The following is a 14,731-nucleotide window of genomic DNA, read 5'->3' as shown; positions in this document are numbered from 1 at the left end:
ATTTCGTGCAATACCAATTAAACTACCAAAAGATTAATTTAAAAACTTAGATAAAATAATGACCAAATTCATTTGGAATGACAGAAGATCTAGAATTTAAAGGGAAGAAATACGAAAAAGTAGGAAAGAAGGGAAAATAGCACTTCTGGACCTCAAATTATGCTGTACTTGGTGACATATTCCCAATTTGACAAGAATCAATGGGAAAACTAGAATGCCATTTAGCAAAACTTAGGTTCAGACCATCATATTACTCTGTATACCATAATAAACTCAAAATGGATTCACAGACTAAATATTAAATGAGTTACCAAAAAAATTTTCAGAAGAATATGGTTAAGGAAAATTCTCCCCCTAGATAAATTTATAAAAGGTAGATACTTTACATAACTATGTCTAGGGGGAAAAATCTGAACTAAGTAAGAGATAAAGATGATCACTAAAGATAAAAAAGATTTTTTTACATAAAATGGAAAAGATTTTGCATATTTTTCTGTATGACACAGATACTTAAAAGTCCAGGTATAATGACCCCTTCTCCCAACAACATACAGAACTTGTACTAACATGGTAATGGTCCTTCAAACTCTTTATAAATTCAGATAAAAAGATAAAAGCTTCAAATCAGAAAGATATCACTCCCATCATTGGGCTGTCCACAGTTCTGTGATCTGCTTGCCAGTTCTCCTGTCTTTCTATTCTATGCTAACTGCTTATTAGAGGTCTGCCCTCTGTTTTTTGTTTTGTTTTGGGGTTGTTTTTGTTTTTTGCTTGCTCCTGGAAGCTGACTTCAGCCCTAAAGACTCTACTCATACGTTCATGCCTATTAGATTGTAAGCTTCTTGAGGGCAGGAACTTTTTTTTTTGCCATTGTATCCCCATATTTAGCATAGTGCTTTGCACAGAGTAGGCACTTAATAAATGGCTTTTTTTAAAATTACTATTATGAACACAAAATTGCCTGCCTTGAACCTCAGCAGCCCTAGTAGGTCAGGTATCATCATCATATTGCCTGTATAAACATTCTCCTCCCTCCATTCCTTCACTCCAAAGCTTTCTCAAACAGATGCCCTGTTCAAGAGTCCTAGCTGTAGAGAAAAAAATCCTGAAGTTATAAACTGCACAGAAACTCTATACTTCCTCAAAAGACTTTGATTCAAGTTCTAGTTCTGAAACTTCTAGCTGGGCAAGTCTTTTAATCTCTTTGCAAATTGAGGATCATCATTCTTACACTTCTTACCTCACAAAGTTGTTTTAAAGAAAGTCCATTAAAAACCATGAAGTGCCATAAAATGTGAATTATCTATTCTTATTGTTGCTGTTGTTTTTGTTGCCATTCTTCAATAGCAATCATGAAAAAGGAACTGAAAGACAAAAGAGATCTGTGATTTCACAATGGTTCTAATGGGAATGTCCTTCTCCCAGAGTCATGGAACATAGCACAGACTACGCATTGTACTATAGGCCAGCAGTAGCCATAGTGAGGCACCAAAGTGAATTATCAGATGTCAAATAACCCTCTGGTTCTTACTACTTCCTACAGACTAATCATCTCTCACTTGATGCATTTGGTTGATTGCTTATACCTTCGAACATCAACGAATAGCATCATGGTGTCAACTGACAAATTCAAATGTTCTCGGAATAGAAGGCATTTAGTCAGTCTTATGTAAAATGGAAATTTGTAAACCACATGTCCTTAATCATCCTCTTAACTGATTTGTAACCCTTAAAAGAATTGTCATCATCATTATGACTTTGAGATGTATGGAAGAAATTTGGTCTAGTGGAAAGAACATTCTATTTGGAACCTGAGAACTTGTTTGAATCCTAGTTTATCTATTTACTTGTGTGACCTTGAGTGTGACCTCAGTGTCCTCATCAATAATATAAGGAATCAGACCAGATTGTCTTTAACATCCTTTTTAATTCTGTGTTCCCTAAAAAAAACCCAGCGAAATGTGGTTAACATGGAACTTAGCTCTGTTAGTTTCATAAAACCTTTATCATAGGACAGATGTGTCTTACAAAGACATTTTTATAGATTTCCTAATTCATTTCCACACACACATAAAGATTTCCAGTAAAGTTAATCTGACATCATAGTTAGTTCTTTGTCAGTATTGGTACATCTAGATATAAATGCCACTATATAATTACATGGCTCCAATTATACCATAACAGACGTGTACAAAATAACTATATCATGATTTTCAAAAAAATTTCTTTGTCACAAGTAGAAGCTGCTTAGTAACCTTGTACAGTTATATTTAATGATCACTCTAACTACCCATTTCTGGTTAAGTTGTGGGAATCTGCGGTTCTGGTATGTAATTACATGGGTTAAATGAAGTTAATGTGTAATTACATGAAAATAACCATGTAGCTGAGTTAAATTGCAGTACAATTGTTATCACTGAATGTAAAGTGATACCAATTAAACCTCCCTTTGAAACACCACAAATTAAAACCTAACTACCAGGAAAATTCTATTACAGAAAGACACCATACACTAAAGAGAGTATCATTGAGTATTTTCGTAGGTTTAAGTATCTCTTTTTAAAACCAGAACCTTATTTCCCCTTTGTTATTATAGTGCTTCTGCCTCATTCGGTGAAAGATCAAACAGCAACCCTTTTTTTCCCCATAGCTACTTAAAGATAAACATCATGAAATCCAAAACTTGCCACTTTGATAAGAAAGGATTCATGCTTCAAGTAGGACTAGATGACCTCTAAGGTCATCTCTTTCAACTTTAAAAGTCTATGATTCAAAGATAAGAAACCCAAATATTAGCATAGCCCTTCCACATAAATATAAGATTAAGGGAGAGAGCAGCTCTGGGAGAAGACTCAGATACTCCTTCAGTATACAGCAATTACATGTTCTATGTAAAATTCCCCCTTTGCAAAAAGAGAAAATCTGCTTCCTCTCTATTAGACCACCCTTCATGCCATTGCTCATGTTAAAACCACACCAAAGCCAAAAGCAGCCCTGAAAATTAGCACAAGCTCAGAAACCCAGAGCCTGAAGGTAATCTAGTTGATGACAAGTAAGAATTAAATTTAAAATTATACATATCACTAACAGTGTATTTCCTCAAATTAATGGCATGCGCTCTAAGCTTTTGAAATAACTAAGAAATAGGGAAAACATTGTATCTGGTCATTTCTTCTTGGTTTTTACATTTTAAGATTCTATCTCCAAGGCTGAATTAAGCTTCTCCTTCATTCCGCCCTCCAAACTCTCTCTAATCTCCCATTGTGCACGCAAGCGCGCGCACGCGCACACACACACACACACACACACACACACACACACACACACTTCCTGCTCTTCAGGACCTGCCTCAGTTCCAGATGTTACTAGTAGCTCTTCATTTAATCATGTCTTCTAGCAGCACCTAAATAAATATATCAGAACTTGTAAAACATTTAGCAAGTGCGATTCAAAGATTTTCTTTCTGTTAGACAAATAGACACCATCTGGAGAAAATAACCCCAGGCTCTTGGAAGCTATTGCATGAAGCTTAATGGCAGAGCTCCCAATGACTACCTTCTAACTACTGTCTTTGGCTTTCACTTTCTGGCTGCCCTCCTGCATGACCATTGAAAATCTTGCCTATCTATCTCAGCATGCAGTGTTATGTTACATTATACAAGGTAAAACTTGTTATTGATGATCCTGAAGACTGGAAAGCTTCTCTCAAGTCAAATAATAGGATGCATGAAAATATTGGGACTGAAATTGTCTCTCCTTATAATACCACCTGCTCCAAGTAAACATGTTTGTCCACAGATATGTTCATCAGTATTGTTTCATATGCTCTTCTTATTATATAATTTTTCTTAATTCTCTTTGAATATTGCCATTTTCTCTTTTGAGCTAAAATCTCCCAAATACTCTTCCATTACCATAGTTTTCTCTGATGACACCTTCCAGGGGAAAGCATAAATATCATTAGTTGTTATTTCACTGATTAATTCCTATGCCTTAATTTGTATTGTTACTATTTTCTAAAATCTGTAAAAATTAATTTAGGTTAACTGCAATATTTAGTTTTGACTTGATTCCCAAGGAAAAGAATTCATAGAAGTGAATGTTAATAGTCTGAAACCAAGAAAACTATCTCCATTTGAATTTGCAGCTAAAAATAGGCCTTCCTATTGAAAAAATAAAAATTGATTCCATTTTGTAATTGCATCTATTCTGTATCTCTGCCACTATTTTGTGTAACTGCCTAAGCCATATTTCTTTGTCTTTGAATTAAGTTTGGAAGTTCATAGGTTAAGAAGTTCAGTTTCTTCCTCTCTGAGTTTAAAAGTTCAGTTTTCCTATAAATCACTTTAATTAAAACAAACCTGTTATCTCTATACCACTAGTTGTCCTTGTACAATTAAAGGAAATCTGTTATCTCTGTATGTACCATTAGTTATTCTTGTAGGTAGACTAATCAATTAGAATTTCCTAGCAAGATGGAAGGAGAGGTTGTGGCTATCCCTGCATTCCTGATTTCCAGCCAATCAAATTATTCACCATGTCTATGGTGCATCTAACTTTGTAGCAATCATCTTGTCTTCCCCATCTATGAAGTTGCCTTCTATTTATTTGGATGCTCTTTTTGTCTATAAAAAATGATCCATTAGCTCTCATTTGGAGTTCTAGTTTGCTGAGGAGGCTGAGACCCTGTATACTGGCAAATTTATGCTTTGCTAATAATTTGATTATGGTTGAAGCTTGTGCCTCAGTTTATCTTAATTTTAATTGTAACACTATTTATGTTTTGTTTATTTTTGGTTTTGTATATCATGCTTTCAATGAAGCTATACCACAATATGCGCAAGTAACTTCTCTATTGTTATGATGTGGTTTTTTTTTCCAGTAGAAAGGTGAGTATATGGGTTTTTTCAAAACCTAAAAGTTTCTGCAATTCATTTTATTACAGCCCATGATCTGAGCTGTAGGGAGCCCTATGAAGCACATTTGATCAAACATTAATTTCATAAATTGCTTTCCTTCCCCACAATTCCCATGAAAAAGGTATTCAGCTAGATTAAGACTCTGGAAAATTTTAATGGGACCCTTGAAATCTGTTTGATTTCAGCTTTTTGGGAGGAAAAAAACCTGCCTAATGGAGGCTATGTGCATACCAGACAGGCTTATGCCTCTGAGGCACTTTCCCTCCATGCATAATAGCCAAACTGCAACAGGAGAATCTATGAGTGTTTGAAATGTTCTGTTTGCTAAATTGATGCTACTGCCTGAAGTAACATATAAGCGGGTTATATGAGGGCATGCTCATGTGTGTGTGATGATTTTCAACAATATTCTTATTTTCATTTCACAGTCTTACCCTGGCCCAAGCCTTGAAAGTGAAGACTTTAACATTCCTCCAATTACACCCCCTTCACTACCTGACCACTCGCTGGTGCACCTAAATGAGGTAGAGTCTGGTTACCACCCTCTTTGTCACCCAATGAACCATAATGGGCTGCTTCCATTCCATCCGCAAAATATGAACCTACCTGAAATCACTGTATCCAACATGCTGGGCCAAGATGGAACACTGCTGTCAAACTCCATTTCTGTGGTAAGAACTTTTACCCATTTGGGGGACATGGAGAGAGGTGGTGGTGAGCTGGATTAATGAGTGAGACTTTTAAAATGATCATAAAACAGTATTATGAAGCCAGAAGTACTGACAACTGCTTAAAATGTTTGCCAAATGACCTATATTTCTGTACTATATTCTGCAAAATGCTGAAGTGATTTTCTATCTATTCTTTATCAAAAGTCGAAGTAAAACCATCACTTATTTATTTCAAATGTTCATATAAGTATCAGAAATCCTAAATATAGTATTGATGAGCTTATTATCATAGAATCTTATCATCCTAGAGATGGAAGGGAACTTAGCATCCTCTAGTCTGATATCCTAATTAACAGTATAATTAATCCTTAGAACAACAGCTCTGACAAGTGGTCATTTCACCCTTTATTTTAATATGTCCTTTGACAGGAAATGCCATTACTTTTTAACATAGTCCATTCTGCTATTGAATAGCTATAGATGTTAGAATTTTCTTTCTTACATTAAGCCAAAAAATGTCTCTGTAATTTATTCATCGATCCTAGTTCTGCCCTCTGAAGCCAAGAGTTAGAAAGAATAATTCTAATCTCATTTCTACATGATAGCCCTTCAAATATTTGAAGAAAGTTGCCATACCCCAAATATCACTAGTTTCTTTAGCTGTTCCTTAGAACATGGTTTCCAAATCTCTCATGCTGGTCACCTCTATCGGATACAGTCCAGTTTGCCATGTGTTATGCATCATGCCTAAAATATGTCATATCATTCTGAAAATAATATTCTAGAGGATCTAAATAACATTAGTTTGACTAAATCTGCCTAGCACCAAGTATGGTGGCACAGTTAATTATATCTCCCTTGATCTGGATATGATGGTTTTTTTGTTTGTTTGTTTTCCTATGCAGCCCAAGAATTGCATTATTTTTTAAAAGCAATGTTAGCTCATATTGCCAAGTTTATTATCACACAGAGATCCCCTTTTTCACATATTACGTATGCCAGGTCTCTCTCACCCTGTACTCATTGAATTGATTTTTTAACCTAAATGGAGGCTTTTAAAGTCGTCTTTATTAGAATTCATTCTTTTAAGTTTTGGTCCAGCATTCTAGTCTGTTGAGGTAATATCTTTATTCTGTTATCCATTGTGTGAGCTATCTCTACAAGCTTTGTGTTATCCACTGATTTGATAAGAATGCTTCCTTTTTGTCTTCACTGAGTAATACAGTAGGACAGGGCAAAGGACCACAGATCTCTGCAACTTGCTTCTAGATACCTTTCTCTTTTGTGACAATAATCCTTTTTTTTTTTTCGCTTATTTGTGGAACTATCTATGAATCTATCTAGCTGTGCTATTATGATCAGAATGATCTGACTGATTAACTTGTTAATTTGAAACACAATAACTCTTCTAGGCAACATTTTTATTACCAGAATCATTAATGCATTTTGACTGTCAGATAGATTACTTGGTTATCTAGTCTTAACTAAATAAATTGAGTTTTCAGTCAGATTATTCTGATACAGATATAAAAAGATGTTCCACTGGATTTCTATTTGAAGTTGAAATTAAGTCTTTTAGAAAATAGATTTTTTTTTATCCTTCATGTTTTAGTATGCTGTCTGGCACATTGTTGACTGACTGAACATAGACTATAGCTTTTCTCCATGGTTGGGCATGGAATTATATGCAATTTTTTTTTTATCCAAACTGATTTCGGGGGTGGGGTGGCATTGCCTACAAAGACTTTCAATATCACTGAAACAACTTCTCCAGATTATTCCAGCTCAGGAGACCCTGCCTAGGAGAATGAATAGTAAGTAATTAGACTTTTAAAACAAACAAACTAGAACTTAAATATTTTGAAGATTATTTAATTATTCCTTTGATGCTGCCATTTTCCAAACATGGGTGGAGCTCTTTTGGGGGATTACCATCAGGAAAAGTTTACAAACCATCAAAGAAAATGGGCTACTTTATAACCATGTGAGATAAAGGAATATTATATAAAATCTTTTTTTCTGGAAATACTCACTTTCATTTCCATGACATGACCTAGGGAAAAATGAGTCATTTATTTCTAAGGCACAAAATTAAGTTTTTCTTCTCATTTACATTAACTTGATTTCTCTTCCTTCATATTACCAACTTGATATGTCCTAAAATTTCCAAGAATTTAATAATAATAACCACAACTGACATTTATATGTTTTATAGTTTACAAATAACTTTAGCTATATTATATGTTCTCATTTAAAAAATGTTTGATGATTTTTTTGGGGGGGGTTAATACTACAGTTATTTTCTATAACTTCCATAAAAGCAAAAAAAGGAGAGTTAAGTAAAAACCAGCCAACACCATGACTATGTCTGACAGTATATTCGGCATTCAGTACCCATAGTTCAGTACCCACTTTTCTACCAAGAGAAGTGTATCCCATAAATGATTCTATGAAACTAAACCTGGAATAGCATTTAATCTAAAATCTGATGTTGTTACTATTATTTTCAGTTACATCATCATAGGGTCATATATCTAGAGTTAGAAGGGGCCCTGAGAGGCCATATAGCCCACCCTCATCATTTTATACATGAGGAAATGAAGGATTAAAAACATAAAGTGACTTGTCTAAGGTCACTCCAATAGTGACAGGGCTGGGATTCAAACCAAGATCTCCTCACTCCAAATTCACTGCTTTTTCACCATTTTCTCATTAAGCCCTCATGACGTCCCTGGAGTATAAGTGATGTAGGTTACCACTATCATCATCTTCATCATCATTATTTCCATTTCACATATAAAGATATTGAGGCACAGAGCATGTAAATGACTCTCTTAAAGTCACATAAGTGACAAGTGACAGAGCCTAGAATCAAATCAAAGTCTTCTGTTTTCTTTCCACTAAAACAGTGGTTACCATTTAGTGGTCCAAGGCAAAAGTGTCAAAATCACTGTCTGGATTAGATTAAAATGAAATTGGAAAGTGTTTAATAAAATAGATAAAAATACAATGCAACATAAATAATATTAAATTTGTGAATTTCTAAATCAATATGCAGCTAGCAGGAAATTTTCTATTTGAGTTTGATACCACTTGCCCAAGGGATTCACGATAAAAATTCTTTAATCATGTTTTAAGCAGTAAATGATTACATAATACTCCAAACAGTATATTAAATTACCCTGGGTTCATAATACATCCCCTTTCAAAAGTCTGCTCTCAGTAGAAGTTCTAATAAACTAATTCATACTAAAATGTAAATGATGACTAAGTGTTATTTCTTCCAAGGATTTTTTTTCCCCAAGGGACAAAGTTCCATTTTGCTTAAGGTTGAAAAATAAATATCAAATTGTAGAATTTTCAATACCAGGATGATGGGTAGAAATAATATTCTGGGAAATAAAACATCCTGGCTAGTACACCTGAACTTCTAATACACAAGTGGACACTTACTCTGCTTAACAAAAGAACATCCTATGGAGTGATACCAAGACACTTTCCCTGCCAGATGATTCTGTTTGACTATGTCTTGGGGTGTTCTAGCTGATGGCATACATTCAACCCTCTATACTGAATTCATTTTTCTGATGTATGGCAGTGTGGTCTGATATCGATAGGCTTGGGCTTTTAGTGAATTTCCAAAATCACTTTAGCTTATGACACAAGGATGAAAAAGCTTATATTACACTGAGATCTTTGCCAAGGCTGAAGTACAAGCTTTTTGCTAATTACATGCCACAAAATATGCTGTAAAAGTTCAATAGGAATCTAACAAAGAGAGAAAGTTTATGAATAAGAAATTCTTTTCCATCTACCAACATTGCTTTTAGAAGGTTCTTCTTCGCATCTTGTCCTTAATCCAGGTATAACTATGATAACAAACTTGTCAGTTACTGAAAGCCTACTTTGGTCTTTAGATGCTGAAGAAACTATTGAAGAAATAGTAATAGCTGCCTAGAGACAGCTAGATGGCACAGTGGGTAGAGTGTCTGGCCTGGAGTCAGGAAGACCTGAGTTCAAATACAGCCTCAGACACTTAGTAGCTGTGTGACTGTGGGCAAGTCACTTTACTTCTGTTGGCCTCAGTTTCTTCATCTGTAAAATTAGGATAATAAAAGCATCTACCTCCCAAGACTGTCGTAAAGATCAAAGGAAATAATAATTGTAAAGTGCTTAGCACAGTACCTGGCATATAGTAAAGGCTATATAAATGTTAGCTATTATTATTAACTATTAGTAAGATGTGACTCCTGCCTCAGAAAGCTTATAATTTTGTTAAATAGGCAAAAATAATGCAAGACTCAATTAGCAATGAAAGACACCATATTATTAACTATCAAGAACACAAATATCATAAGAATGCAGAGAAGGAAGCAGTCAGGAGGAAGGAAAAGTTCTTTTTTAAAAAATAACTTTTTATTGAACCTTCTTTTTACATTATCAAATTTTCTCCAGTATTCTTCTCCCTCCCAGAAAGCCATTTCATTTAATAAATATTTTTAAAGAAAAAAATGAGGAAAAAAATCAGTAAAACTGATCAATGCATTAAAATAGTCTGAATGTATGTACAGTGTATCATACCTGTGGATCTCGTACTGCTTCAAAGGGGTGGAGGAGCGGTGCCTTCTTGTATCTCTTCTTTGTAATTCACAACATTCATTTTTTATTGCTTTGTGGTTGTTCTTTGCATTTATATTATTGTAGTCATTGTGTATTTTTGTTTTCTTGACCCTGCTCACTTTGCTCTATATCACTTCTTGTAAATCTTTCCAGGTTTCTCTGTATTCATCATATTCTTTGTTTCCTGAAGCACAATAGTATTCTATTGCATTCATGTAACACAATTTGTTTAGCCATTTCCCAATTGATGGACATCTGCTTTGTTTTCAATTCTTTGCTATCACAAAAGATGCTCTTTTAAATATTTTAGTGTATATGAGAACTTTCTTTTTATCAATGGTAGAGAAGAGCTTGGTGGAGGTATTTAAAAAGCCTTGGAAGCCTAGACTAGATTTGATGACATTGGGAAAGGAGACTGACAATATGTTGCTAACCTATTTTCACATTCACCTCAGTCCCTAGAAGCATACAAATGTCAAGGCAGATGACCCTCCATTTTCACACTTTGGAAGTTTATAAGTCTTTAAAGGATTATTTGCTTTGAAAAGTACTTTGGAAATAAGAGATTTTTCAAAAGCATTTTTCAAGCCATGCTTCTTGAGGAGAATTTACTCAAATTAATTTTAAGTCTTTGGACCTTTTACTGGTACTCATGATTGATGTGATCCAAAAAATTTAGCTATTGAACTACAGTGACTTGCCTGCCAATAATTGAGACACTCTGGTGAATAGGTCACAATTTCTGACCAAACTGCTTATGCAAACACTGAACGAAAAGGTGGTGAAATTAAACAGTAAAAGGGGCCTGAAAGGAACCTAGTACTTCCCTTTCAAATCTCCTCTCAAAAGCTCACACACAATATGAGCAAAAACTCCTCAAAGCCACCATGCAGAGCATGAAATAATGTCCTTTCCATAAGCTCTGACTGTAAATGGTTAGTTGAATATAGAATATAGCCTACATGGATTTGTGTATAAGGGCAAATAACTTTAATTGGATTAAAGAGCAGCATCACCACTGTTAATAAAGAAGTCCCCCTAGATTTTGGCAGCATTATGTTTATATCTTCTCAGTTAGGTTTTTAATCAATGCAGAATAATTAAGTATTTTTAGCCTAATTCAAATATATATTATATATATATATTTTTTTCCTGGGATTTGCCTTAGAAAATGGTTTCATTTTAGAAAAGGGACTGCCCTTATCACTCACAAAAAAACAAGGCCACAGATTCTGTATCATGGGCTTTTTCTAAATAATGCTAAACAGAAAGACTAAGAAAAGGAAAAATAAAATCAGTCCAATATTTCATGTCATATAGAGTCATTCATAGAGTCTATAGTTTTTCTAAATTCTTACAGAACATTTCTCTCATTCATCCTCAACTAAAACTTGTCCTTTATCCCATCCAGGCTGATACGTAAATGGAATACTATGTAGTTCAATGAGCCCGCAAACAATACTGAATCACATTTCTTTAATGCTCTAAAACTGAATTCTCCATTTCTGTTGAGGGCCCTACAAACCTTTCAGTCACCCTGGCCCACTGTCGTGGAGTCATCTTTGACCCTTCACAGTCCCTGACCCTCCCATATCCAGATGCCTGTTCTTGTCCATTCCATTCCCAAAACATCTCTTCTATCCCTACCCTTCTTGGCACTCCCATAACCATTACCCCAGTTCAGACTCTGAGCAACCCTCACCTGCTCCATTTCAATAGCCTCCTATTTGGTCTCCCCACCTTCAGTCTAATTAATCCCTTCCTAATCCATCCTCCACACAGCCGATATAAATTAGCATTCCTAAATCACGTGTCTGACTGGCTCCCTCTGGGATGAAATTCAAATTCTTCAGGCCAGCATTTAAAGCCCTTTATAGTGTAGCTCCAATCTTTCTTTTTAAGCTGATTTTACATACTCCTTCCTTCCATGTTCTATATTACCACCGAATTGGGTCACTTTATAAAGTCATGGAATTAGCACCAAAAGGGACTTCATTGAATCTAACCTAATTATTGAGGGGACAGAATGAGACTAAGAGGTTAATTGACTTGCCCAAGGTCACACAGGTAGTATATAGGAGAGCTAGGATTTAAACTTGGGTCTTCTGACTTGAAATCCAGTGTTTTTTCTACTGTACAATGCTGTCTCATTTGCTCCTCCCTCTTCCCTGAATTTCATACTCTATTTTCCGACTCCACATCCTTAGAAGGCTTTCACTCCGTTCCTGGAATGCACACCTTCTTCACCTCTACCTTTTAGAATCCTTAGCTTCCCTCTGAAAATCATCTGAGGTATCAACTCCTTTGGAGAAGCCTTTTCTGACCTCCACAGATTTTGGGGTACTCTGTGTCATCAAATTATCTGGTATTCACTTACGTGTTTATGTGTTCCATTCAACAGTTGAATGTAAGGTCATTAAAAACAGGGGCTGTTTTTCAATTTATTCCTTGTATTCCTAACTTTGAGCAATGACTTGAACATAGTAGGCATTTCATAAATGCTTACCACTTATTGAAAATGCTTCATTCACAACAGACCTTTGAGACTTGTAGTGCAATTATCATTACTTCCATTTTACAGATGAAGAAACGAGGTCAAGAAAGATTGTCATTTTTAAATTATCAAACATTCATCAATTGGAAAAATTATTATTCAAATGATTATCTTTTGAATCCAACTCCAGAAGTCTTTAGCTCATCTACTTGCAAAAATCAACCAAGGTTGTATGATTTCGCTAATTGACATCTTGACTAATCAATGCACTAATTTCTTTTAATCTACCAAAACAAACAACATCGGGGCAGCTAGGTGGTGCACTGGATAGAGCAGTGGCCCTAGATTCAGGAAGACCTGAGTTCCAATCCAGCCTCAGACACATAATATTTACTAACTGTGTGTCCTTGGGCAAGTCACTTAACTCCATTGCCTAACCCAAAAAAAAAAAAAAAAAACCAATGTGGCCCTGAGAACAAGTTTCCAATAGAAGATCTTCTTACATTTATATGCTTCAGTGGATATGCTACTATGAAGTTTCTACGTTCTTATATTTCTCCTTCCTTCCAAACTTTCCTGCTTCCCCAGCCCCCTACTTCCTCCCAGCTTTTTAGCACTGTTCTGAGTTTTTCTCTCCTGGATTGTGCTACCACATATGTTACATGATCATTGAAGAGCCCTCTTTCCTCTTTAAGGGATTTCAAGAAATTGAGTTCTTCACATGGTTGATAGGTGAAATATTAGAAAGATATTCCATTCCCAACCTCTTTTAGGGGATGGACTGTCAAACAGGCTAGAATATCTAGAGCTGTTTAGAACAAGGTAAATGTTTATTAGTTCTAGTTCTCCAGGTCAAAGCTAAACCCTTTCAAAAAGATGCTTTTCCTCAATACTAGGGGTGGGTAGATGAGGAGAGGAAGATAATTTTTCATATTTTAAAATTCTTTTTTTTTTTTTAGTTGTTGTCATTGATTATTAAATGTCATTATGATTCATTGATAAATTTCCTGTGCAGAGAGTCCATTGAAATGACATCATTAGTTATGGAAGTCAAAAGCTTTGATCCTGGCTTCACTGACTGACTGTTTGTCCTCTAGTGACTTAACCTCACTGTACTATACTTTCCTTTCCTCAATTTCTTCGTAATGACTTGCCTTTCAGAAAGGCTTTGTAGGCTAATGAGATGTCTGAGAGTCCTTAAAGGATCATTTCATGTGAAGGAGTAGTTGTTATTCTGCAGTTGGGACTGACCTGGCTTCTTATTGCTTTGTATTGAGTTTGCCTTTTTTTTTTTTTTTTTTGCTTTCCCCATGTGTGGCAGGACAGAAAAAATTAGTGGTTTGTTCCAAGTTTTTGGGCTGGTTTGTAGAAAGGTAAATAAAAAAAAGATCCCTATTAATTATTCACGACTTATGTGAAAAATCTTTGACTCTTGAACCTAAGATCGAGTTCTTCAATTTGTGCATTTGTTTTTAGGCATTTATTTGCCTTACCCAACACACACACACACACACACACACACACACACACACACACACACATTCACTGTTTGGTTTAACTAGGTTTGGTCCACAGGGAAACGCAGACTTGTACAAAGTCATCCCAGCCTTGTTGTTTGGCCTACATGTAGTGATTGCTTGCTCTTTGTGCAAGCCACAACCCCTCACTCGTACAAAGGGAAGCCTTGAAAAGTTTGAGAAGGCAATCACTGAAAGGCTTCATTTAAAAACAAGGCTTTTTTGTGGAGTATGCTTCCTAATAACATTATAGAAAATTTACAATGAAAAAGCAACAAAAGAGATTGCAATTCCTCTGAATGCTTCAAATGTCCAGTTTTGAAGTTTAAAAATGGAAAAGATGTTAAAAAGCAATAAAATTGAGGGATTTATTTCCCAAATGCTCTATTTTTTCCCTGGCAACAAAAGCAAAGCATAATGTATATGCTCAGATTTATTGTCACTTCTTAGCATACAGTCGTGGCACACTCTGAATTCAAAGGTCACTGTACAACTGTTTTGACAACCATC

At 35.3% G+C, this 14,731-nt stretch overlaps 1 protein-coding gene across 1 annotated transcript in view; it reads left to right on the top strand.

The window, feature by feature from the left end:
* The window catches only part of LOC114053716 (thymocyte selection-associated high mobility group box protein TOX), a 371,079-nt gene that overhangs the window by 197,549 nt on the left and 158,799 nt on the right, over nucleotides 1–14,731 (top strand). Inside the window, exon 3 of the mRNA XM_027876845.1 lies at nucleotides 5,348–5,590. Within this exon, the coding sequence (XP_027732646.1) occupies nucleotides 5,348–5,590 (243 nt within the window). The remainder of the gene's footprint in view (nucleotides 1–5,347; nucleotides 5,591–14,731) is intronic.

This window comes from Vombatus ursinus, unplaced genomic scaffold, assembly GCF_900497805.2.
Source record: "Vombatus ursinus unplaced genomic scaffold, bare-nosed wombat genome assembly UNPS02014812.1, whole genome shotgun sequence".
In the NCBI taxonomy this organism is placed as follows: Eukaryota; Metazoa; Chordata; class Mammalia; order Diprotodontia; family Vombatidae; genus Vombatus; species Vombatus ursinus.
This window is presented reverse-complemented; position numbering and strand designations above follow the sequence as displayed.